This window comes from Chaetodon trifascialis, chromosome 2 (assembly GCF_039877785.1).
Source record: "Chaetodon trifascialis isolate fChaTrf1 chromosome 2, fChaTrf1.hap1, whole genome shotgun sequence".
NCBI classification, from domain to species: domain Eukaryota; kingdom Metazoa; phylum Chordata; class Actinopteri; order Chaetodontiformes; family Chaetodontidae; genus Chaetodon; species Chaetodon trifascialis.
This window is the reverse complement of record NC_092057.1, coordinates 7793682-7819789: the sequence shown is the minus strand read 5'-3', so window position 1 is coordinate 7819789 and position 26108 is coordinate 7793682. Positions and strand designations below refer to the sequence as shown.

The following is a 26108-nucleotide window of genomic DNA, read 5'->3' as shown; positions in this document are numbered from 1 at the left end:
CTCCCCCAAGACCCTCACCTTTAAAACCAGCGTTCTTCTCTGAGACGACAGACCTCATGTCCGCTTCAGGCTTCATTAGCAGCTACTAGCAGAACACGTCCAAAACCTCCACGAGTCCACGTTCTCCCACCGCAGTGCTCCGAGCTTCCACAGATCAGTCAGCTAACAGCACTGCTAACTGCACGGCTAACTAGCTAACAGCAGCTACAGTTAGCAGCAGTTAGTCTTCCTCTGCTACCCCCTAGTGTCCTGTTCTAACATGTCGCACCTTTAAACTGACAATAGACAAGTTTATTTTTCTTTAATGGATCATCAGGAAGTAAACGTTGATTTTACATCAAGGCGTCAGTGTTTCGATTGGTTCCCTGTTCACCGTCACTGAGCAGTTTGATCTGACATGTTCTCCCGGGAAGACAAAGTGTGACTGGTGATCCGGTCCGACTGGAGCTGTTTCTATGTGCTCTCATGTCTCCATCAGAATTAAAATGAATGAATGAAATCACACTTTTCTCCTGGTTTTCAGCAGCAACAATAATGATACCACCTGGGAACACTGGAGGGGTTGAAAAGGTCACTTTAAGGACTTTAAGTCCAGATTCACAGCAAGGCTGAACTCATGCTGCAGGACCACAAGGTGGCGCTATTACACAATCCATAAAGACAATTCATTTGGGTTCCGAGCTCAGTCTTCAGTGAATGTGGACAGCCTGCAACCTGTGTGAGACGCAGATGACCATTTTCAATCAAATGTTGAATTATTTCTAATCGACAGATTTTCTGAGTTTTGACTGTTGGCGCAAAGAAAAACACTCAACTCTTTCCAAAACCTGGAAATTTTATTTACAGTTCAAGTCAGTCACATGCAACATTTTCTTAAAATGAATAAACATGAAATTAGCAAAAACAAGAAAAGAAAAAAAAAAAAGAATATTATTTTCTCCAAAATAGCAATTTACAAAAATAGAGCTTACAAATACTGTACAGCATCGTCTCAAAAATATTCTGCTGCAGAATTCTTAGTTTTACAAATAATGTCTGTGAGAGTCCACAAACGTGATCAGTGTTAACGAACGGGGAGGGGGGTGGGGGTGTCATGGTGGAGCGGGGTGTGGGGGGGGGCTACAGAGGAATAAATAACAAGGAGGAAGTTCACTTCAGGGAGGCAGTGATGGAGATCAAGAGCCTGAAACCAACAACGCCTTCAGCCGCATCGTTTCCCATTAGAACACCTGACCTGGGGGGCCAATCACGCTCATGGCTTCCTGACCGTCTGTGACGCCGAGTGGCGGCGTTCTGTCTGTTTATGATGGAGTTAACTCACAGGCAGCGCTGACGTCAGTTTCACATAATTTTTTGGCCAAATATGACAGGATTCGATCTCACTGGCTGAGATTTGGATCGGTGACAGCTGAGTTTGGGTTGGCACTTTGTTTTCGCCAGGATGAGGACGGCACACAGGAAGGAAAAGGGCTGGAAAGGCTAAAAGTGTTTACAATCAACACAACACTTAAGATGGCCGAAGGGCAGCAAGTGTTCAGCTGCCATTCAGTTCACATGAAGGAGTTTCTCACGTGCACCTCATGTGTAAACACACACGACGGCTACACATTTATCTACGGTGGAAGCTTCACGATGCTGACAGCAGCTTTCACATCAAACCTCGTCCTGTTTGCTCAGGTGAACTTTACACTCTGAGACCGTGAGCAGGAACGAAGCGTCGCGTCATCAGCTGAGCTACAAAACACTGAGGGGCCGAAGCCGAACGCTGCCCACGACGGTTATTCAGTGAAGCGTTGGGAAGAATGTGATGATGATGATGATGCTTCTCACAATGCAGCGTCAGCAGCGAGATGCAGGTTCAGTGAAACAGTCACAGCCTCTTCAGAACCAAAGAAGCAAAAAGGTACCAAAAATTGAACGTCACGTGGTGTCAGAGGATAAAGTCATCATCAATTTAGACGTGTTTTATTTTTTAAGCATATTCACAAAGATATCTGTGTTAAGATGTTCACAACTTAATGTAAAAGGCTCAGATGGAAATGAGACAGTGTTTCTAAACCAATCAGAAACCAGTTTGCTTTACCATCGGTGATGTTTGTGAACGTTAACACGTTGGCACTGAAGGCAGCTTCCACTTTTGCTTTGACTCTCTTTGAGTTTGCATGTTCTCCCCGTGTTCACCTGGGGTATCCTCCATAAAAACCCCCACTAAAAACATGCAAGAAGATCACCACCTGACCAATGGTGACAAAGAGAGTTGGGTCCCCAGGTGCTGCCATCGAATGGCAGCCCACTGTTCCTGGTCTGCCGCGGAGGAAGGACGGACCAAGGATGGGTTAAACGCGGAGAAAATAATTTCACGGAAAGCACGGCGTGTGCATGTAGTGTGCAACTAACTGTGTGATGTGATAATAAATGTACATTTCTTCTTCTTCGTTTCTTCTGTTTGGACTCGTCTGATCACAGATTTGAAGACGACGTTCGACTGTCGCCTGTCAATCAAAGTCATTCTCCAGCTCCTCTTCATCGCTCTGCTGCACAGCTTTTTTAAGCAGCCCTATCAGATCAGCACATTTACTTACAACACATTCACTAAATGCAGCCAACAAGAGACGAGGACAAAAAAAACCCCGCACAAAAGCCGGCAGGGCGGAGAGTTCCTGTTTGAGCGGCGCCAAACAAAAGCGCTGTGTACCGTAGAGAAAGAGGGCGCGAGGAGAAAGCACCAGAACACTGCAGCCCAAAGCACAGCCAGCCTGTGTGCATGCGTGTGCGTGGACATGTGAATGAAAACGCTGCTTCACTGCAACCTGCTGACCACAGACTCTGTGGCAGCCCTGCGGGGGTGCGGTGTGGGGGGTCCGCCCAGCCCTCCATGTGTGCATGAGTTTTACAAAGTGACAGCAAATGATGTGCTGATGATATGCTGAGGGCGGTGATGCTGATGCAGGCGTCAGTCAGCAGCTGTACCAGGAAAGCAGAATAAATTAAAAAATAAATACACATCATCTGACGGGTGGAGGCGGCTGTGAACGCAGCGCATCAGAGGAAGCAGCCGGCAAAAGCCTTCTTCATCCACTCAGCCGTCGTTCTCCATCAGGATACATGAAGCTAGTTTCACATAAATCAGCTGGACATCGAGCCACGCTGACGCTCATCCAGCCAAACGACGCTGCAGCAGAGCCAATCACAGCGGAGCGCTGACATTTCCTTTAGTGCTGCCTCAGTACGAGTGTTTGTTCTGTAAAGCAGCAGCGTACACACACTAATACTGGTTTAGATCATCACAGTAGTTAAAGAAGTAACTTTGAAAGTCAGATTTTCTGCTGGAGACGACCTGAATTGGGTGACTACACATATGTTTGTATGTATCTATATCTGTATATATAGATATATAGGTAGAGAGAAAGCGCCTGCTGTAGCCTAACAGCACTCATATTTACAGGATGTTACCCAGTAAATTCCTTAAATGAAAGTATAATTTGTTCCTGTATTGACTGAATAATAAAAAAGGATAATAAGAAGAGTTACAGAGTGATGAAGACGAGGACAGGCGACGAGGAAACAGATTCCAGGCGGAGTGTGAAAACTTCTGGGCTTCAACACATTCAGACTTTTCACATTTAGTCAGACGAGATGTCTGGAGGCTTCATTTCTTCCGTGTGTGTGTGTGTGTGCGCGCGCGTGTGTGTCATTAGAACACGCAGGTATTGTCGTCCCTTTGAGATTCTTTTTTTCTTTAAAAATCAAAGTTCACTAATCAATGAAAACCCATGTTTACTGTACACAGAAATAATAGTTAATGATAAAATACAAAACGCGACCTCGCTACTACGATCACAAGCAGTGAAGGTTGGACTTCTCGTAAAGTGCTTGTTAAAAACAAACTTATGTGTTTTAGTGTGTTCTAGTTCTTGGCTTTGTGTTTTGACTCCTGGTCTTTAGCTGGTGTCCCCAGAAAAAGTGCTTTGGTTGTGAAAAAGTTATCGACCACGTCTTGGCCAAGAGCGAAACTTCTTCTACATCGACTCTTCATCGTCCGCCAGAAGAAAAACACGAAGGGTTGATCAGTCCGAGCTGATGTCAGGAAATCCTTTCTGTGAACCAATGCGAGGACACGAGACGTCAGACTCGCAGTCTGTGAGCGTCTGCGCTGTAACTCCGGTTTCTCCGATCTGTCCACAGACTCATACCAAAGTGTACCTGTACAGGTGAGCGTATGAGTGACGGGATGTGTGACTGTAGTGTGCTGTGAGCGAGGGTCTGACGCTACACCAGGTTCTCGATGCCGGGCAGAGGCTGCTGTATCGGCAGGGGGGGGTCCGTGCTGCCGGCCTGCTGGGCGAGCTGCAAGACGGGCATGTTGCACAGCGGGCACACCTTCCTCACCTCCAACCACTTAATGAGGCACCTGAGGACAGAAAGCATGTGTACCTGGTCAAAGGACGGACAGCAATGAAGGGGGACACAGAGCAAACCAGGGGACTGTCAAAAATCATTCAAGGAAAAGTCTCAAACACACAATTTGGACAAAACAGACTGAAGAGAACCTTTCAAATGTGTTAAAAAATACACACCAATCATGACTGTGTATCAGATGTTTTAGACTCTCCAAAGCTCATATTAACATATATTAATATTAATAAAACATCTGTTGAGCTCTGAAACACATGAAGAGACGGCAGGAGACCTTCATTTCCTCTGGATGTCCACATCGTTTTTCACCATGAAAACTCAGAAATGCCAAGAATCAAAATCAACTTCCCGGAGTTTGTCGCAATCACAGAGGAGATTCTGAGTGGATGGATCAGGGCTTTATGAGCTGCTATTGGCTGCTGGTGTCCTGTCTGCTGCCGTCCTCAGGGGCACTGGATCACCGGATCACAGGGGCACTGGATCACGGGGTCAGAGCTGTGGTGTGGCGGCTGCAGCTTCATGCACTAAACTCACTCCTTTTCTTCTGAATGGTCACATTTTATGTCCACACTAATGACGGCATCACCTGAACCATCAGGTGATGTAACGCCGTCGGTCGCCGATGGCACGGCTGTGCAGCTACAGCCAATCATTGCTGCTCGCTACAGTCCTCTGACTTGAACACAAACTATCTGCAACTCACTGATTGGTCACAGGACAGACAGTCAACTGATTAGTTTCACTTTTTCCTTTTAAGCCAAAAAGCAAAATGCTGGCTTCTCAGTCTGTTTAACATCTTTATTCATTTAATATCTTTGGCTCATTTTTGCCTCGCAGGTATTTCAGTGGGTCAACTGTTGCTGCAGCTCTAACTGATACATGAATCATGTGTTACTCCTGAATGTCCTGCTTCACTTTCCTGACTTTAACTTTCCTGTTGGTCTGTCTGAGGCCGCTCTTCACCGCTGAGTGTTTTCGGTAACGGTCAGCTGGAATGTGTGTTTTCTCTGTAAAACAGCACGACTTTAGTTGCACGCACACACAGAACAGCGTGTTTATACAGCAGATTCAGTGAGTGGTCACCACTCGAGCTGCAACTGGGGGAAAAGTAGGCCAGGGGAGGTGTCGTGCTGATATAAACAACCCAGCTGAAACGGTCAGGGCACGGGGGCGGGAGCGGGGGCGGGGTGAAACTGGCTCAGGCAATCCATCATGTCCAGAGCGGGTCCTCACACACACTGGGCTTTAGTTTGGAACACAAAAACACACAACTTTGACCTTTTCTACGGTCCACAAACATGCGTTCTGTCCAAGCAGTGACTTTACCACAACTTCACTTCAGTCTGAGTTATGACCTGTGAAAATACTTTATCGAGGAAATCTGGACCGATCTGTGTGTCCTTGACTCTGTGTGTTCTGTGTGTGTGTGTGTGTGTGTGTGTGTGTGTGTCCACGAATGTCAACAAAACCTTATACTTACTTCCTATGAAAGGCATGTTTGCATGGACAAATCCCCAGCTCATCTTTCTGTTTGAACTCCTCCAAGCACACCGCACATATCTGAAACAGAGAGGGGGGGTTAGAGGCAGTGAGTCAGCGGGCCGGTCGGGTTGTTTGGTCAGGCTTTATCAGAGGTTTATGTTGGTGGGTTGGAAACAAATTAACCAAATAATGGAGGTCAACAACTCATGGAAAGTTTGGCCAACATCTGCAAAGACTTTGCCACAAAGAGCCGAGCAGTCGGTCACAGACATCTTCTGTTAAATAACTGACTAAAGACTAAAAGACAGCCAGAGACACATCAGTGGACCCACATCACGTCTTCAAGCCACTCTACACGACTGTTCTAGTCTCTGATCTCAGAGCTGTTAGCTTCTGTCATATCAAACAGGTTAAGAGTCGTGAGGACTGTGGTCGTGTGTCCGGCTCGTGTCCTTTTAAGGGTCACTGAGTCAATCCTGATGGACAAGTTGGAGTAGTTTGTCTCTGCGTGTGTAAGTTTAACACACACAGAGGAATGGCATCAACAGGTCGCGACCTGCCAGCCAGCGCTAGCTAACCGTTTTGGCTGTGTGTGATAGTTATTGGTGGTAAACGTGGAGTAAAAAGTGGATCTGTCTCAGATTTGATCAGTTTTTATTTACTAAACAACTGATGCTAGTAAATCACTGTTTTACTGCAAATACATGAAGATGGTTTACATCTGCTCAGTGCACCCCAGGTATCATCCAGGAGGGACACAGTCCACATCACAGCATGAGGCAAACATGAGCTACACTGGTTCAACCGTCCACTGTCCACCCGTCCACGTCCTCCAGGTGCTCCAAGGCTGCACAGAATGAAGCGTCCCACTGAAACTCACTTGCGTCCAGTGTAAAGAAGTGACTCATGACACCACCTGCACCGTGGGAGCAGACTGCTGACTACAGCCTCCACAGACCACAGCTCAAAGACACGACCCACAGCTCCTAACTGGATACTTCAAACTGTGAGAAAATGAGCGAAAATCTGCAAAAGATGAATTTTAACCACACAGCCTCCCATCACCAAACCTGACCCCACCAGCAGGTAGTCGTTTGGTGAAAGAGGGTCTTAACCTGGACACTGTCTTTTTGGCTGTTTCGCTCTGTAACTGACTCCTTGAGCCACAGATTCTGGTGGACGGATGAAAAGACCAGCACGGGGCCTCTTAGCTCTGTCTCCTGATGATTTCTGGATGGAGAATAATCCTCTGTTAAGGCGTCTGCTTTGCTCCCTCAGTTGGTGAATGCATCAGTGTTTTTGTTCTTTTCAGAGCTTTGTCCGCGGTGTCACGCTCACAGCTGGGATCTGGCAGCCTTCAGCAACTTTGGACAGAACCTCTTTCTCCCCGTTAAGAGAATAAACTCCAGGCGAAACACATCAACTGAACATGGAAAAAAACACGAGCAGATCAAAGATTGGACCAGAGAAAAACACATTGACCTCTGCCTGTCAAGACCAACGTCTTTCCACACTTATGGCTCCTCTTCCCGAACAAATGCGGAGCAGAAACACAAACCAACGAACGGATCAGGACTACAACAGGAGTCAGTGAAGAGACGAGGGGAGCCGACGCTCAGAATAATCGCCAGAAGCTATTTGTGGCCAGAACAGGCACTCGTTGGCTGAAGTGGACATTCAGACCAACAGACGCTCTCCTTCCTGAATCTCTCGTCTCAAGGACACATTGTCCTTGACTTCTTATCTTTGGCATCACTTCTTTTCACCCACTTTTTTCATACTTTCTGTTGTCTTCAATAGAGATTAATACCGAGTGCTTCTAACTGTCTCTGTCTGCAGATCTGTGGCCGTTTTCTTCTATTTGTATGAAGAAAACATGATAGAATATACTCATGCATCACTAATAAAGATGAACGACATATTAGACATCACTGGACTCTAACCAAGCAATCAAATCTTCACAAATTATCAGTCTGACAATAAGTATTTAAAGCATTCACACCACGATACGAACAGGCCTTCCATCTAATCTAACACCAAAAACAAGGTCAGTGTGGAAGCAGCTACACTATCACGGTTACTCTGAACTTTATAACGCCAGCTACGATTACTTTAAGACAAAGATATGAAACATGAAATATTACCTCCAGCCCATATGGATAGAAAAATAAAACAACAGGACACAATCTTAACCATCACGCTTGTGAATGCTGACCTAGAATATGATATCACAGCAGCACGTCAGAGAGGATCTGGGCTAATCAGAGAACATAAACCAAAGACACAACAGGAGACTTCAGTCCTATTAGACATGACGATGGGACAGATGACTGCAGGGGATCACAGAACCAGTGCTGACCTGCACACTGCACATCCACACTGGGATCATCACGGGCAAACTTTACAAACCTTTCCACAAATAAATACACAAGTGCAGCCGAAACACACATTTTTTGGTGTAATCTTTCAATATGTAGAGTAACGGCAGCCTTAGATGTTTGCATCACCACATCTTCATTATTTTCTGAGCTTGCTCATTTTGAAACTAATCTGAACTTCTCCTGTTTTTTCCCCAGTAACTGATTACACAATGATCTGGTTCCTGAGTAAAACACCAGTGACACAAAGACTGACCACAAACTGAATAAAGGCTCAACAGAGAACATGACAGTCAGCTGAGCACTACTGTCATCCTGTTAACAGCAGGCTGTACTCATGTGTACTGTGTACATTAATGCATGTACATGTGTGTGTAACTGTACCAAAGGGCTTTAAGGTGTGTTTCATTATGACACTCGACACACGATCAGCAGCATTCAGTCGCGTTGCTCTCAGGCAGTTCGATGGAAACGGGGTCAAATCATGTGACTGGTTTGGTTACACATGAATCAAACGTAAACACAGCATGACCAGTAAACTGATCTCAGATCAGCACTCCCATTCTAGATGCTCCTTTGAGATTGTGAGTTCAGCCTGAACTCGTGTCTGCAGGGCAATCCTTTAAAAGTGGGTCAGCCGCCCGGGCCGAGCATGTGTGTGTCTGTATGTTATTGTCCTTAAACAAACACAGCTTGTTGTTCTGACAGGCTTCACTCACATGACACCTTCTGACGCTTTCCCTCCGTTTCTAATAACATCAACAATAAAAGGAGAGGCCTGATGGGAAGGTGGGAAATTCCATCACTGATGACAAGAGAGCGCGTTCAGCCCAGAGTCAGAGCGCACCAAGACGCCACTGTCCACATTTCATTTGCACGACGGTGTTAAACGGTTAGTGCTCGTGGCTGAGGACGACCACGTGTCCAACGCAGAGCTGCTGCTTCACACACTAACGTCCATCTGTAATCATCAAACCAGGCTGTGCTGACATCCAGCATTACGCAACAACGCGAGGGAGACCGCTCATGACTCGACCACAAGATGCTCGGTTTCACAACAGTGCGTCAGGACAGCTGCACTGAATGTTACAGGCAAACGATGTGTGGAGGAGACACTGAAGACTCAGTGCACAAATGTCCCCGCGTGTCCTGATACGAGCAGACAGATGACGTCTGTCTGCTGCTGACACGTCTGTCTGCTGCTGACACGCATCACCTCCACCTCAAAGCTGATGCTCATGTTAAGGATCAAACCCTGTATCTTAAATCAGTGGAGAGCACAGTGCAATGTGGGTATTCACGCCACAGTACAACAAAAAGAAGACAGAAGTACACAGATGAAGGATAAAATGAAGCAGTACATGATTGGTTGGTTCAAACTAGCTGATAGAAGAGCACGCTGTGTACTGAGACCAGTGTTATAAGTGTCATCAGCTGATAACTACAGAACACAGAAGAAGAGTTCTTACCTCATGCAAATTTAGCTCTTTGACCTTTTCCTTCTGAATGACCTGAGGGGCAAAATGAGAGATGACAAAGATCAGTCACAGCTCGATGCCAACGCCGCCAAGAGACCAGGAATACAAGAAGAGACTCGACATGAATGAGAAATGAAGCTGAGCGAGGGCAGAGAAGATGGACTGAAACACAGCTGCTGGTTTATGTGTATGTGTGTGTGTGTGTGTGTGTGTGTGTGTGTGTGTGTGTGTGTGTGTGTGTGTGTGTGTGTGTGTGTGTGCGTGTGTCTATGATATGACACACAGAAGCTGGACAAATCACATTTTTAGCTTGTAGGCAGTAAAGAGTTAAACAACTGAGGTAATGGTCACGATAGCATGTACTACACCACTGTGTGTGTGTGTGTGTGTGTGTGTGTGTGTGTGTGTTTTTTTGACTCTGACATGTTTGGATGTTTTGCATGTTGGTGTTGCGTCATTAAAAGCAATAGGGTCACGTTCACGCCCTCCATCGCTCCCTCCCTCCCTCCACCGGCACGCTCGGCCTCAGCTAACTGTCAACCTGATTTTTCCGGCTGAGCCGCTTTCTTCCCTTCAGCTAAAGTGCAGTTCATAATGTTTGGGAGTTCACTTAAGCTCACCAACAACCTGCACGTGCTCTGAAGTGGGCCAGATCCACTGAGCAGCGTCGCACTCGAAATACCTGCAGCTGCCACAAGAGTCCACAAAAGAATACCTGCATTTAGAGAGCAGAGAGGGTCTTCATGGTTGCCTCCACACGGGGACTCGACTGTGGGCCGTGTGTGGTTTCAGATCTGTGAAGTGCAGTGTGTGTGTGTGTGTGTGTGTGTGTGTGTGTGTGTGTGTGTGTGTCACAGGAGCACTTACTTGTTTGTATGCATAGAGCTCTTTGTGCGCCTGGTGCCGTAACCTGGAGAGACGTAAAGACAAAACATCTGTTTGATTAGCAAGTGACCTTCAAGTGACTTTGATAAACAGAGACAAAGTATTGATACATCCTGGAAAAAGAGAGAAAAACGACACACGGATGCAATTTCCTGATTAAATACCTGCCTTCTGACATCTGTCTGTTCTAGTGCATCGCTGTGGTACCGATACCGATCTCAGTCCACACAGGATGGGGTTATAATGTGGCACACACAATCATAGTACATCTCAATAGGAGACTGTCAGACAGAAGGCAGAGCAGAGCACGCTCTCAATGGAAATGTTTGGGTTGTGTACAGTGATTCTGCTCAGGATCACATCAGGTGAAACTATCACAACTACAGACTGAAGAATTATTAACTGGATTCACCAATTACTGGAAAAATCACCTGACTGAGCTCTGTCAGCTGTTTGTTAGGTAACAGTACACCAAGTTACACACTGACACACGTGATTCTTTGAAAGCCTTCGGCCTTAATTTCTCATCAAAAATCGAAAATATCAAGTCGATATCACAGAATGTACAAGATTAAGCTTTAACAGCATTAGTGCAGATTCAACCAATCGAACACAGCAAAGAGCACTGAGGAAGGAAAGACTCTAAGTACTGAGAGTGAAACATGGAGAAGACACGGGAAGGAAACAAGATGAAGAGAGAGAGGGAGAGAGAGAGAGGGAGGAAGGGAGAGGGAGAGAGAGGGAGGGAGAGAGGGAGGAGGGGAGAGGGAGAGGGAGAGAGGGAGGAAGAGAGAGGGAGAGAGAGGGAGGAGAAGTTCATAGGTTTGTAAGATTTACCTCCATTACAAGTAACCTTAACCTCTCGCAGCAGAGTGAGAGGGATCTGTAAAACAAGCAGCACAGTCCAGGAGAGAAACTGACATTTTGAAAGAGGTCAGCAGGAAAAGGTGCAGAAACTCCCAAGGGCAAGGGGCAACTGGTCATGGGGGGGGTTGTGGGTGACTGATGGGGGTAGCTCACTGACCCTTGAGTACAAGGAGAGGGTGAGAGGGCAAAGAGAATGACCTCATGAAATACGGGGTTCAGATTCAAACTGCAGTGATGGCTGGCTGGTAGCCTGAAGCCGGTTTCTTTAGGCTGCTCATGAATTCAGCGTCCAAAGCCTCCTTCTGCTCATGTTTCAGTCCTCGATATGTGTGTGCATATTTCACGTGTGTGTGTGTGTGGACTGTAGACTCACTGATGGAGCTGGTTGAGTGTTTCTGTGAGAGTCTGCCTTGTGTCAATCTGCGTGTGAATATTTATCTTTGTTGGATTAATGACTCGCCACACATCAACTATAAGGCCGGTGCTTTATGGCCTTTATGGAGCAAAATGGCTTTTTGTGCCTTTAACTGAACCAATCTTGACTGTCAGCACTGAATCATGGTACTGCATCAAAGTCGAAGCGTCTCTTCACAGACAGAGGTAACCTACTTACCATTTCATATCCAAGATAGGATATGACAGGGTAGCGTGGGGGGGCGGGGTTGGGAACTGCTGCTTCTTGCTGTCTTAGATAAAAAATGTTGGACATTATTTGTGTTCACTTTGTTGTTGTGGGGGGAGAAGACCCCTGCAGCAAGAGCAAACCAGTGGGGTTAAAAAGAGGGAGATAACTCTAAAGTACCTCCACCCTTCCTTTGAGGGAAATGACTGGATTACTGGTTTATAAAGGGATCTTTAACGAGATGAATATTAATAGATGCAAACAAGAGATTTAAACTACCAAATGCAAATTTAATGAACAGCCAAATGTAAATGTAACTGATGTGAACCTGGTGAAGACGCTGAGGAGGTTAAGTGTTCTAACGAGTTTCTGTGACGCTGTGATCGTGAAAATATGGACCATCAGCGTCAGATTTCAGCATCACATCGCTGCTTTTCCTCTTAATCCAGATTAGAAATTCACCAGCTGTAGTTCTTAGCTTCCGTCTCCAAACTGTGCTGTTCAAACATTTTGCCTTTCAGTGAAATAACTATCAGCAAGACAAATACAACAACACACAGTTCAGCCTCAACAGAAGCCATCGTGACGAGTGTCATACAGGTCGCTGGACGTCCTTACAGGTTTCACCGCTCTGCAGGTGCAGACGTGTTTAGCCCTGACCTTCACAGCACCGTCTCTACTTTTTCAGAGTACTAGACGTAAAGTCTCCATTAGCATGAAGCTGTTAGGATCCAGCTACAGTGAAGCAGGAGATGAGGACACTTTTGAACAAGTAATTCATGAGCCAAAGTGACCTGAAACGTACAAAGACGTGTTATGAAGAGTTGCATAATGACGGTCTGTGAGAATCAACGTTGGGCTCTCATTAGAACTCTCAGGTCTTACATAAGTCCTGACAAAAGAGGTACAGTGTGTTCAAAGCTATCATGGTGGGAGAGGGATGAACACTGCTGCTAAAATCACACGCCATCATTAAAATCCTCCATCAAGGGCGGGGTTTAGCCCTCCACACCAAGCACTGCAGAGACGGTGAAGTGATGCTAACGTTAGCATCGATTACAAACAGGCTAGTGAATGATGTGCTTTTTGGGTTTTTTTGGCCAAAAAATGTGTTTCTTTAAAGACATCAAGAAATCGCTGTGTCTTCTGTCCTGTTTTTTGTTAAGTGGCAACAAATGAGGACAACCTTTGTTGGACTAGCACAAGATTAACAACGTGTTGCACCACGTCAGTGGAGCCAAACGGACCCTGTATGACACTTATTGTCACAAACTCACAGCAAAGAAACAGCAAACAATCAAAAGTCTAAATGAAGCCAAAGCTTGTGGATGCGTGGACTTTACCTTATTAAGTAGCAGCAGAAGAGGAGGCTGAGGATGAAGACAAAGATGGCTGTCCCAAACACCACAATGTAGATGTTCAGGGGAAGGTTCTGGAACCCTATATTTGGCATCCTGAAACTGTAGTGCGGGAAATCGGAGCTCATGGATATTCTGGATGGAGAGAGACAAACGACAGAGAGGACATAAGTGTTTCCACACACTTCAGTACACTGTGGACCAAAAAAAGACAGTAATGACTCAGCATTAAAAAGAAACTAACCTAACTAACTAACTTTCACTTAAACATTAGTTTTATTTTCAGTATTACAGACACATATTTTTAGGCCTGGTTTCATTTTCAGTTGAGTGTCACTGTAACTGCTAATGTTAGTTTAGCTTCTATCAGCCTGCACACAGCTGGGATGTCAGATCTCTGCTGGCTTTAAGCCCAAAACACAACCCATGTACTTTTACTGCTTTTGTGTTCTGAGAAACTAAACCATGACCCTAATGTATATTTCATGTTGTTGAGGATTTTAAAGTCTAAAAAGGATCAGCGGGTATTTGAGGAGGAGTGACAACATGCAAAGTGAGTCCAGTCCAGTGTGCGTATTCATGGACCCTAACACACAACAGAAAACACTGTCTATAAACACACGCACGTACGTACGCACGCACGCACACATGCACGCACACACACACACACACACACTGTAAAAGACATCCCGGAGTCTGTTCACGGTCCCTGTCGACTCTGAAGGACTATCAGAGTCTCTGAGATGATTCAGTAATGCTCATGAACTTCACTGTAAGAGACTTGAGGGGGGGCCCTGGCACCCTCCCTTCCGCCATGGCAGCTGTCGCACCTGTTCTGATGTAGGTTAACTATGTCAGAGCAGCTAAAAATGAGCTCTGGTTCTCAGAAACACACAGAAACTGAAAACATTGGAGTAATTCAATAAAAAGCCACAGTGGGCTGTGGAAAAACATGCACTTTGCTCTTCATCAGCCCCCTCCCCTCACTAATGAGCCAATGGCCATTCCTGCACAGCTGAATCATGAGCCGGAGCGAAGCCATCCTGGTCTAAGCTTTGTTGAATTTGGTCAGATGCCCAAACCTCAAAATCTACACTGAGAGCTGACAGCAGAGCTGCGGGGCAATAAGTGATAAAAGACGACTCAACAACAACATCCTGAGACATGAGGGGGTCCATTAAAGTCCCATCTGTGTCCTAAAAGGCCAGCAGATAGGTAGAGCCATGCAGGAAGTGAGAGCTCTTTGTTTTTATTATTTAAAATCCAGCTTTAAAACACATCCTGGTACACAGCTGACAGAGACCACCACAGAAGAAAAACAAGGTTTATCTGATAAAAGGCTTCAGATTCACATTCCTCTGTTTACACTGAGCGACCACGCCTGACAAACTCCTCCTCAAAGACTGATTGATAAAAGCCAGCAGGGATCTATGGGTCAAGTGTCTTACTCAATATACCAAAGGGACATGACCAGACATGCCTATGCAGGGAGGAGGAGGAGGAGGAGGAGGAGGAGGAGGAGGAAGAGGAGGAGGAAGAGGAGGAGGAGGGGACAGGAATAACTTGTGCTCCTTTGGGAGCCCTGTCTCGTACCCCTCCCCTTCATTAAACACAGAGCTTCACTCCTCTTCTCTCCTCTGGACAGTGGGACATTTTGTGTGTGATGACATCATGTGTGTCACGGTATCCCAAAAACTGTCTCTCTATCAGTTATCTGAGGTGTCTCCGTATGGGAAACACTGCCTTCACATTATCCTTAGCATCATCTACTCCATCCAGTCCTGGCAGCCATGACACCACCCAGCAGTGATCTTGGTGAGACACCTGGTTCACAATGTCAGAGGACAGGGTTGACAGGATCCGTAACCTGAAGTCTTCCCAACATGTTTAACAGCCTCGCTGTGCCTTCAGTATCACCAGAGGAGCTGATTTCAACAGCACGGCCGTTCTTTATATCAGATCACATATCATAAGTTATATAAGTGTTGTCTTCAGTGCACTGAGCACGCACTGAAAGCACATATCATGTCATGTTTTCTGATGTGAGGCCAAACACCCCTGTATTAAGAGACAGCATCAGCGTGTCATGAGGTTCAACTGGTGGCTGGGAGACTGTGTCCAGCTCTTAAGATGCGTCTTTTGACGGGACAAACAGCTCAGGCAGCGGTTTGAGACAGAAAACGTCATCCAACAGCGATGGGGACCGTTTTTAACACCCACCATTAGCCTTCAGGACGCTGTGACAGAGTCCTGAGACTGAGGCAGTCTGGACGGAAATGACGCATCTGTCCTCAGGCCTGGGAGACCAGGACCAGGTCCAGTTGTAATCCTGCGTATTGCTATGGCCTGACGATTCTGCTGATCTCTCCAGCTAATGATCTAACTGTTAGCTGTAGATAAACGATGCAGTGATGTCCAGGTTCAAACTGTGTCAGACTGAAGCCGTCTCTCTCTGTCTGTCCCTCAAATCACAGCCCAGATGACCTCCCCTTGCTTGTTTGAACACACAGACATGTTGTAGAGCTAAGCTAAGCTAGCCTGTCACAGACACCAACAAACACCTCTGGAGACACACAAAACCAACAGTGACAGTCCACTCTCCACAGCAGGACTGTGGACTTCTGTCCATTCGTGTAAATATAGCCAGCAGAGGTCACAAGGAGAATACTAATAATAATAATTTAAGTTCCATGAGATGAAAACATAATTTATTGGCCACCTAACTTCGAAGCCAACTGTTCTCCGGCTAGTTTAAGAGAAGGAGAGGTAGTGGACATACCCGAGCGGAGCCTTCATGCTTTAAAGCCTGCACAGATCGATATCACAGCTCCTTGACGAGTGACACGACTTGTCCTTGAGAGCCTCGTCAGAGCACTGTCTCCTTTTAATTAGTGTGGTTCCCTCGTTTTAGCCTGCTCAGGATGGCTTCACGCCAAACTCAAGCCCTGCTTCGCTCTCGCCTCAGTAGCCTTTATGGAACAGCCACAACAACCTCCCCCTGTTTATGTGAGCACACAAACATGCTGCAGAGCAACATACTTTACACACACACACACACACACACACACACACACACACACACACACACACACACACACACACACACACACACACACACACACACACACACACACACACACACACACACACACACACACACACACACCAACAATTAACCTCTGGAGAACTTTGGGAAATTCCATTGTACAGACAGATGACGATGAAGAACAGGCCCCCAGGAGGGAGATGTGGAGAAGTTACTGATAAGTCACAGTTCGACAGATATACAAGAAACTGTTCGAAGCAGACTGTGCAGATTTAAGTCCAGACGGCTTCTCCTTCAACAAAAAGAGCTTGGTCTGTACCAGCTCTATATGGAAAGTGTCCTGAGACAACTTCTGTTGTGATTTGGCGCTATACAAATAAAATTGAATTGAATTGAATTGAATTGAACTTTTTACTCATATCTGATTATTTCCAGAGTTATTTCAGCTGTCATGAACAGCTCCTGTAGCCACTGGAGTTACAAACTGCAGAAGCGGGTCTGCATTGACATTTTTAGTGCGTCTTTGAGAGCAGGTCGGTTATAAACGGCAAGCTGTGGCTCCAGCAGAGCTGACATGCACCACTGGTGAGCTGTCACCTTCGGCTGCATTGAGGTGGTGGACATATTGTAATGGAGCAAAGCCATTTCCACTGCAATCCTTCTTGCAACTCAGTAATGCCCACATTCATTATGCATGGAAATGGTAGATGGACAAGGCTCTGCTGGTTCCAGACCCTGAATTACCGCTCACATCTCCACTTCGTTCAGTGATTCCAATAGGTCTGGTGTTGTGCTAACGAACGGCTGTCTCCCCTGATTGGAGGAAAAACTAAAGGTAACAAATGGGGACAACATGTTTCTGAAGAGCTCTTTGTCTACCAAGCTGGGCGGGGGGACCGTCAGTATTTCAGTTTGTTGTGCTTATTATTCATGCTTTCTTTCTTCAACACACCTCACTTACACTTATGATAAATATTATTTATTTCTTGGGGCCGACTGATGGTTTAAATCACAGACATTTAAGGAACAGTCCTAAAAAATAGCCACAAAATGGCAACAAAAATGGCGATTAGCACGCTAAAAAACAAAGCAATCCTTGGCAATAGGAGCATTAAAGCATGTGAGAGTTACTACTGTGTATGCAGTATTTGGAGTATTTGCATGACATGGCCTGACGGTCTATGACAGATCCAGCTCATGTTGTGGTCGTGTCATGATAATCCACACGTTAACTCCTACGCTGAAGTATAACTGCAAGGTGCAGCAGGACCGCCGTAACACCTGGTGCATAAATCCATCTTTCCAGTTCTACTGACAGCGTTAGAACATACATGTGTGTCATCCAGCTGGTGCGACTTTAGGGAGTGAGAGTACGTCACCCAATGCAGCTTAGACTGAACCATAGACTTAAAAGGTCTCACTTCAAGTCTTCTGCTCCCTTCAGTCTGTGCAACACCCCTGAAGTATCAACATATGCTGACCAAGAGGATCATGGGTCCATTAAGCGATCCGGAAATCCAACCCCTTTGCAGTAAACAACCCACATACCACAAAAATGCTTCTGGGGTGTCAGATAGTCAAACACAGGAGTCTGTTATGATATGAGCTAACACGGACTGCTGAACAAGGACAACAGAAATCCACTGATGAGAACAGAGCGCAGCCAGACACTCAGCAGTACAGCACAACTCATTCTTCCTCTGTAGAGACTGCAGCTACACGATCTGAAGTCATTCACTACGGACACAATTCAGTGAGTGAGGTGGGAGGTCAGTCCTAGAGCACACACCCCGAATGCCAGGCACAAAGATAAGGCTGGTAAGGAGGCCGGCTCCACTGGCCAGCCAGAGGAAACATACTCCTGGTATGGCAGATGGCCGGAGCACCCCTGTTCAACAGACTCGTAGTCTATGCCAGGGTCTCCTGAAGCTGCTCTGGCAGCCAGAAGTGGCCCTACAGTGAGCTCAGACACTGAATGCTGGGTTGCATGTGAATTTGTCACCATCTGTATTTTCCACAAATCAACACACGTGAGCCATGACATTAAAAACCAAACACCGTCCAAGCTCAGCACGTTGCCCTGAATTCCCTCCTAAGATGCTTCCTGCTGCTAAATAGCTTCCTGTGCATCTAAAAATACCTCGTTGCCCCTCTCCCTCGTTGAAACTGAAGGGCCCACTCAGGACAAAAGCCAAACCTGCACGCTTCACTGGGTATAAAACTAGCTGTGTAAAACGTGAAGGTACAGCGAGGTCGTGCTGACAGGGCGATCTCTGCTGCACAACAACTGAAGTGCAGATGTACACAGGTCACAGCTGACAAAAAGGATAATCCTCCAGCTTTCAGAGCGAATGTGATGACCTGGCAACAAACAGCATCTTCTTGTTGGAAAGGGCAGATGTGATTTGCATCTGCTCTCCTCATCCCACCGTTTCCGCCACCATCTGCCTCTCTCACTCAGGCATTTTCACAGAGCCTCACCCTGTTACATAACCAGCAGCGAGACCACGCATGGCACATCACATTTGTAGGAAATGAGTGAGAGTGAGCAAATCCCTCTAGGCACTCGCTGTGCACGGTTTCCTGCGGTATGATGCAACAGAAAATATGGATATAACTTGTGTGAGATGAAAGACTGAGAACAAACAAATGAGAAAAACAAACAAACCATGACAAAGCTAAGAAGCTAACACTTCAGCCTCAAAGTGTCAGTTTACACAAATCGTCACAGTGAAAATGGATTTGGTTTTATGCCCTGGGGGCGGGGAACCGTTAGCAGACACATCACATGGACTAATGATGACTCATAATACTTCATATATTTGTCATCTGAAAAAAGAAGTTTCCTGCTGTTGCTGAGTAACACTGACGTTTGTTTTTCCAAGGAAAAAGTGCCAAATGCTCAACCAAAACAGGCTTCTGAAGCTGTCCTGTGATACTTCAAACAGTTATCTCCAATCCTTTACACTTATTAATGTCCTCGTTTTGTCATCATAATTATCAAACTCCTTTCAAAAGAACCCAAAAGTTTCCTGTGATCAGCCCACACCACACTCACAAGATGCTGTCCGAAAGAGAAGTGGAAATTTCCACCAGCAGCCACCAGCAGCTCTGAGATTTGCACATCTGAAACTTAATATGCCAAAGGGCAGCGACAAACACCAGGGCCTCAGAGGCAGAGCGAGGGAGAAATGCCCACATTCAGGATGACACTGAAGTTACACACCGAGCTTTGAGTGGGGGAGGTCAGGGCCAGCTGGCCATTCACGTGTCCACCCATCCATCAAAACATAACCGCTCCCAGTTAAACTGTTTAACTGGTTAACTCGTCACACAGGATAGAAAATGCAGGCTGAGGGTCGAGCTGACAGTGAGGGCTGCAGAGAGCCTTGAAAAGCTCTTTTCTTTCTTTAAACTGGGAGACAATCACCAGAATTATTTTAAATTATTTTCTGAGGAACGGAGACGATGACATTAATGATCATGCACCCCATCACTGAGGACAGCAGCCATGAGTGGTTCCACTTCAAGCTCTGAAATATGCATCACAGAAAGCTTGTTTTTCCAAAGTTGGGCCCAGTAAGTAGGTCGCAGTAACTACAACTCATGGAGACGTGGGAGGCACAGGACTTAAGTGGAGCTGACAAGGTCAACCTAATGTCGGCTGCTGATAGAATTCAATTAGTGGATTTACATCTCATGTCGCTCCACGTACCGTCCAACACTCGTACATTCACCAGCATGCATCAAGCATATCAGGACCTCTACAAAGTGCTGTGCCGTTCACTCCCTGAATGCGTCTGTCTTTAGTAATAAGTGTCAAAGGTTTATCATATCAGTGACTGACCATCCCATGCATGCAATCTGACTCTACTGCAAGCATCAAAGGAGCACGTTATCAAGATGAGATTCACAGAGAGCCATAGACTGTATAAGGTCCAGTCCAACCCTGACCTGAACCTGGACTGTGACTACAGTCCAACCCTGACCTGAGCCTGGACTGTGACTACAGTCCAACCCTGACCTGAGCCTGGACTGTGACTACAGTCCAACCCTGACCTGAGCCTGGACTGTGACTACAGTCTAAACTAAATTATAGATAGACCAGCTTCAAGCTACTGATGCTAAGATACTACCAGACAGCTGACCAGTAACTAACACCCAAAATAATCTGTAGCTACTTGATAAAAAGATTTATATCATTTAATAAGTAAATATGATACACATGAGAACTATTAACAAAAGTCCATCACTGGTCAAACTTTTTACTGTCTGAGCGGGAAAGACATCGTGGAAATGGGAGCAAAAGGTTTCTGTGTTTGCTCGTTAGCTCATGGTAACCCCCCCAACACCCCGTCATTCCTTGTGGACTCTGATAGTAACACAAGCCGACACAAACAAGGGGAACTGACACACACAGCTGTCTCACTTGTCTCCATGTGTCCAGAGCCAGTGGACAGGTTTTTTTTGGACTTTCTGTGTCACCTCGTGAACTGTCGCCGTTTGACCGTCTTTGTTTTACTTTCTTTTCTACTCCATTTTAATCTGGCTATGGACTGTTTGTTGACTCCAGTTTATCTCGTGGTCACACACACCCTTTAAACCAAGAGTGGTGAGATATTTCATTTGAAAACAACCGTTTCAGTACTGCGTCATGATGTAGCTCATGTTATAACAGGCTTGATGCTACGCAGTGTGTTTTCACAGCTACCTGCTTCAGAGGAACAGGATCCTCTGTCTATTTACAGGGTCACACTCACTATAAATAAAGCCTGCAGTCATGTGAGAGTCAGTAAGTGAAGCTGAAACATGAAAACAACCTTAACCCAATACAAGTCTTATCAGTTATTGGGGTTATCAGCCACTGATCCACAGGAAGTGAGCAAAGACAAAACAAAACACATGAAGAGGTCAAGTTCACAAACTGTGACTGAGGATCTTTTTACACCTGAGAGTCTGAACCAGGGTGAGCGTTTGTTTTTTGCTGTACTCATTTGATCGATTGGTTTTTGGAAAGAAATATTCCCGACATACCGACGTCCTGACCTCAGCACCTACATGAGCTGCGTCTCCCTGTTCTTGAAATGAAGTGCTTTGTAGACATCGGCGTGCTGTCACTTCAACTTCTCACTCCCTAACTGATGTGTCAGACTGTTTGTGATCATCTTCGAACTGACTTTTCATGAAGAAGATGAGCCAAACGCCGGCCAAACATGCATGCTGCTCTCCTCGTCTCCTCATGCGCTACCAAAGATCACTTTGTTTTGTTGTTTTGTTTGTTCTCTTTCTGGTCATGACGTTAGACTTTCTACAATTGGTCCAAACAGATGTTTTCACACTGGAAACAAACTGAACCACGGATCTGATCTGGACTGAGACCACCTCTTTTTGTTGGACCATTGTTCAGCTGTTTGGTAAGGACGGTGGTCCAAGGAGGGTTTCAGAGAATCGTTTACTTTGGTGTGGACCGACCTTGTGTGCTTACTTGATGAACCTACTTTCAGCTTCAGTGTTACCTCAGTTTAGTCCATTTGAGACCAAAGAGTCTTGTTCTGGAGTGCAAGACTCAAACTAAAGAAAACTAAAGAATTACATAATGAACACATCGTCCCAAAACTTTGCCATAGACTGGACAGACAGACACTAACTACATTAAGACAGAAGGGGCCACTCATTGATCACCATGGAGTGATACGCAGGCTTTAAGATGAATCTTTGCTGGCGTCTAACACTAATGAAACATTGCCCACATGCTGACAAGCAGACACTACAACCTTTCGCTGTGTTCTCTGATCTTTGAATATTAATATGAACAAACAGCCTTTTCACTGGGGAATCTACTGACATGGCTGCACCTCTGCACATGAAGCCGTCATTTCGGGTCATTTGGACGATCCTGTCAGCGAGCTCCGTCCCTCCTCTTCTAAACCACCTGTCCTCCCTGTATAAAATATATGCCTTGTCCTCAAGAGTCACCTCTCGGGTGAAAGTAACCTGCTGAGTCTTGACCTGATGAGGTGAAGTCTGTGAATGCACAGATCTGATTAAGCATTTCCTGGATGACTGACAATCTTTGCAGACATCTGGTATGCAGGTATTCACGTGTCATGTGTTTCAAAGCACACCTTTGTGCACCAGGCAGCAACTGCCTGCAGTCATCTTCGTGTTTTCAAATTTCTTGTCAACATATTTGACCTAACAAAGTAACCTATGGTGAGAGATGTCTTAAAAACAACAGACATTGAGGGGCTACTCTGGCGATCCGCCGCCTACAAAGAAACATCAAACTGAACTCGAGCAGAAGAGGCTTTCTCTGAAAAGTGGCTCCAAGATGAGATGTGGCTTGAAGATAACAATGAGAGCGCCGAAATGTGGTCGAAGACACGTCATTAGCCTCAAATCCAGCAGACAAAACAGGTGCATTTTCCACAGACAGTCAATTGTCCCTCCTTTGATAAGCATGAAAAAAGTATCAGCCCTCAAGCGTGGCACAAGCTATCATTAAGAAAACAGGCCAGTCGAGCTGAAAAGACCAGTCGCATGCTTGATAAATGGCAAAAGAAGTTGAAGAACAAAGGAGAGCGCTGTGTGTCACTGCGCTCTGAGGGTAAACATGCACAGCCTATGTCCTCCTGCACTGAGCACTCTGCTCTGATGAGGGGGCAGAGTGAGTGCTGCAGGTGCACATTATTCTCATGACGGGGGAATGTGGATGATGAAGAGCATCGCACAAACCTTCAGCGTGAGCTAAGTGTGTGCAACAACAGAGGGTTTACTGATGGACTGACTGTGCAGGTCATAACGGACTCATGAAGCTCTTCCATGATGCAGTCTTGTGTAATTCTTTGTCTGATTTTTTTACTCGATCTATTGTGTCTGCATGAAGGATGCTACCTGCTTTAGGTTCCTTCCCACTCTTATTAATTCTGTGTATTGTACTGTCATTATATGTGAGCACTGCAGGCACTGAAGGACACTGAAGGAGGACTCTTCATCACCCATGTCTCAAATGCTGCAGCGGTGCAGCTTGTGTTTTCCAGGCAGAAAAATGCGTCTGGAACGCGCTGGACCAGCTCAACATGTTTAGGAGGAGACACCAGTCTGCTTTAAAATCTGCTGTCATGTGGTATTTGCCTATTTAACTTTTGCCCTCAGTGTGCCCCTCAGTAACTTCCCCACACTTCAAGAAAGTCCAGTAATGCTCATTTCCCCTTAACCGGAAAATTACACAACTCGCATTAACACAATTTCCTCTTTTTTTCTGTAAACCTTTTCCAAACAGCCACCAAAACACAAAAACCTCACTGTGACAGAAGCTCAGTGTCACACCTACACGATCGCTGGGGAGATTTAACTGTGTAATGAAGGACGGTATGACGTCACTTCTTTCTGCTGAAAAATAAAAACATGATCAAGCTCAACCTCCAGGGAAGCAACCTCATCATTATGCAAATGCTGAATGATTTACTACTATTACTATTTAAATAGTCCATGTAAGACTAGACTAAGGAGGCATGAAAATGTATTGTTCAATAATCTCCATAGATGGAAGAAAGATATTCAAGTTTTCTGGGACATGGCACCATGTTGACCCACAGTAAGAAGACACCAAACAGAAACACATGAACACATGCTCTAGCTCCATCAGGCTGAATGCTTCATTAACAATACTACATGTGTATGAAAAAGCATTTTCAGCGAGTTCACCAACACTGCCAATCAATTCAACCTCCATTCTGGACAAGATGTGCAGACATGATGTCGCTCTCAGAGGTCAGTGCACAAAAAGTTGATCAGATTTTAGCTTCTGGTACATTTTACGATCCACCACACACTTCAGCTAAGACTCAAAGCAGTCAATAAAGCTTATTTGAACAAAACAAGCAGGTTAAATCATACATTTGCCTCAGGGGGCTTTACAATCTGTGCCACACCGCTGATCTTTCACTACTGAACGGCAGATGTTCAGTCTCCTGACTTCTAACATGAACGATTTTTGGGAGGGGGTCATTGCATTGCTTTGTCTCCAACAATAAGCAGTCTGCATCTGATCAGATCCCAGCTCATACTCACTCAATTTGTACTCCTCTGTTCACAAAGAAGCGGGGATGGCTGCACTCAGCCCGCACAGCCTCGTACCTGCGCTGCTGCCAGCCGAGCCCACGCCGGATGAGCGTGTCACAGCCCACACAATGCTGTCAGTGTTGACGGAAACACAGAGAAACTCCTACTGTTTCCCTGCCGTGTGATTTCACAAAGCTCGTCCCTGTCTGGATGACAGTGAGGGCACTTTATGTGAGCCGTGGTGGCTGCTCTATCGCTGCTCAGCCCTGACGTTAACGGCTACCGTACGGAGCGAAAAACGTGCGATAATCACGGTTACAGGACATCCCCGAGCGGCTGATTGCCGGACACTCTTCATGAGAGATGACTTTATGGTTTCACACGACACTGTCGACGTGAATGCGAGCTGGCATCTTGGTGTTGAGGCACATGAGTTGGTGGTGCGGCTGTAGCTCCTCACAGGGCGGCAGATAACTGGGCGTAGGCTCGCTAACGTTAGCTAACTAGCAGCGTTAACGGCTAACCTTAGCTACACATGACATAGCGTTACTTAACGTTATCGCTGAGCATCCTCAGTCCAGATTAACTACGACAAATACGGTTAAATTGGGTCAACTCGGCGCATAAAGAGCAGCACACCCAACTAAAAAGTCTTCTTGATATTACATAATGACCCTCATGCTAAACTAGTTAACGTTTGAGTGGTAAAAACTGAAATACAGTATGACATCACTCGATGCCAAGTTCAGCACCGCGAACACAACAGTTAACGGCTAGCAGCTAACGTTAAGGGGTTAAAAAGGACCGTCCACTCACCAGCGACTCCCTCTGCCCCGTCAGTAGCTGTGACCTTCTGCTGTGTCTTTCTTCACAAACTCGGGGTGCTGGAAGGCTTTAAAAGGCGACAAACCGTCTCAAACTATAAGCGAAGACAAAAAGTGCCTTATCTGAACACAGCCGAGCCGCTGCCGCAGAGCGACCTCATCCCACAGCCCCCCGCCCGCGATATCGGTGATGGTGGCGGTTGTGGTCAACGGGAACCTCGCCGGGAAACAGAGGCAAAAAACACGGCGATGTGTCGGGTGAATACAGCCTTGTCGCTGGTAGGGAGGGGGGGTCCCGCGATGGGCTTCCCGGTCGTGATTTCCCACAAAAATCTGCGCCGCTCGCTCGTTAACGCTCGCTCGCTCGCAGCAGGGCTCGATCCCACCTCCTCCCCGTCGGCTCGGCTCACACAGACCGATGCGTTCAATGCCGCTGGAGGTTTTGAGGACAGCGTGTACGAGGGGAGTGATGCTGGGAGGGAGGGAGGGGATGCTGCACATGGTCACGTAGCTTATTGCGAGGGATCCTTAAAAATAATGGTTCAAGTTTGAACCAATGCTGGTTCTTCAGCGGTGATGGGATGGTACCAGTTTAGTCTCCCATTAGTCTCCAACAACTAAACTGAATAAATAACGACATGAAAGTGCTGTATGCAGTTTTCCATAGGAAAAATAAGTTTGTTAAAAA

The 26108-nt window shown here is 46.1% G+C and overlaps 1 protein-coding gene across 1 annotated transcript; it reads right to left on the bottom strand.

Moving 5' to 3' along the window:
• Window positions 1-820: 820 nt before the first annotated feature.
• Window positions 821-25864, bottom strand: rnf24 (ring finger protein 24). Its single transcript, XM_070974059.1, has 6 exons — window positions 25413-25864; window positions 13472-13621; window positions 10622-10664; window positions 9746-9787; window positions 5897-5976; window positions 821-4411 (listed from the first exon to the last, which is right to left on the bottom strand). The coding sequence occupies exons 2-6, from the start codon at window positions 13612-13614 to the stop codon at window positions 4270-4272; spliced, it is 450 nt and encodes a 149-aa protein (XP_070830160.1). The 5' UTR covers window positions 13615-13621; window positions 25413-25864; the 3' UTR covers window positions 821-4269.
• Window positions 25865-26108: the final 244 nt, after the last annotated feature.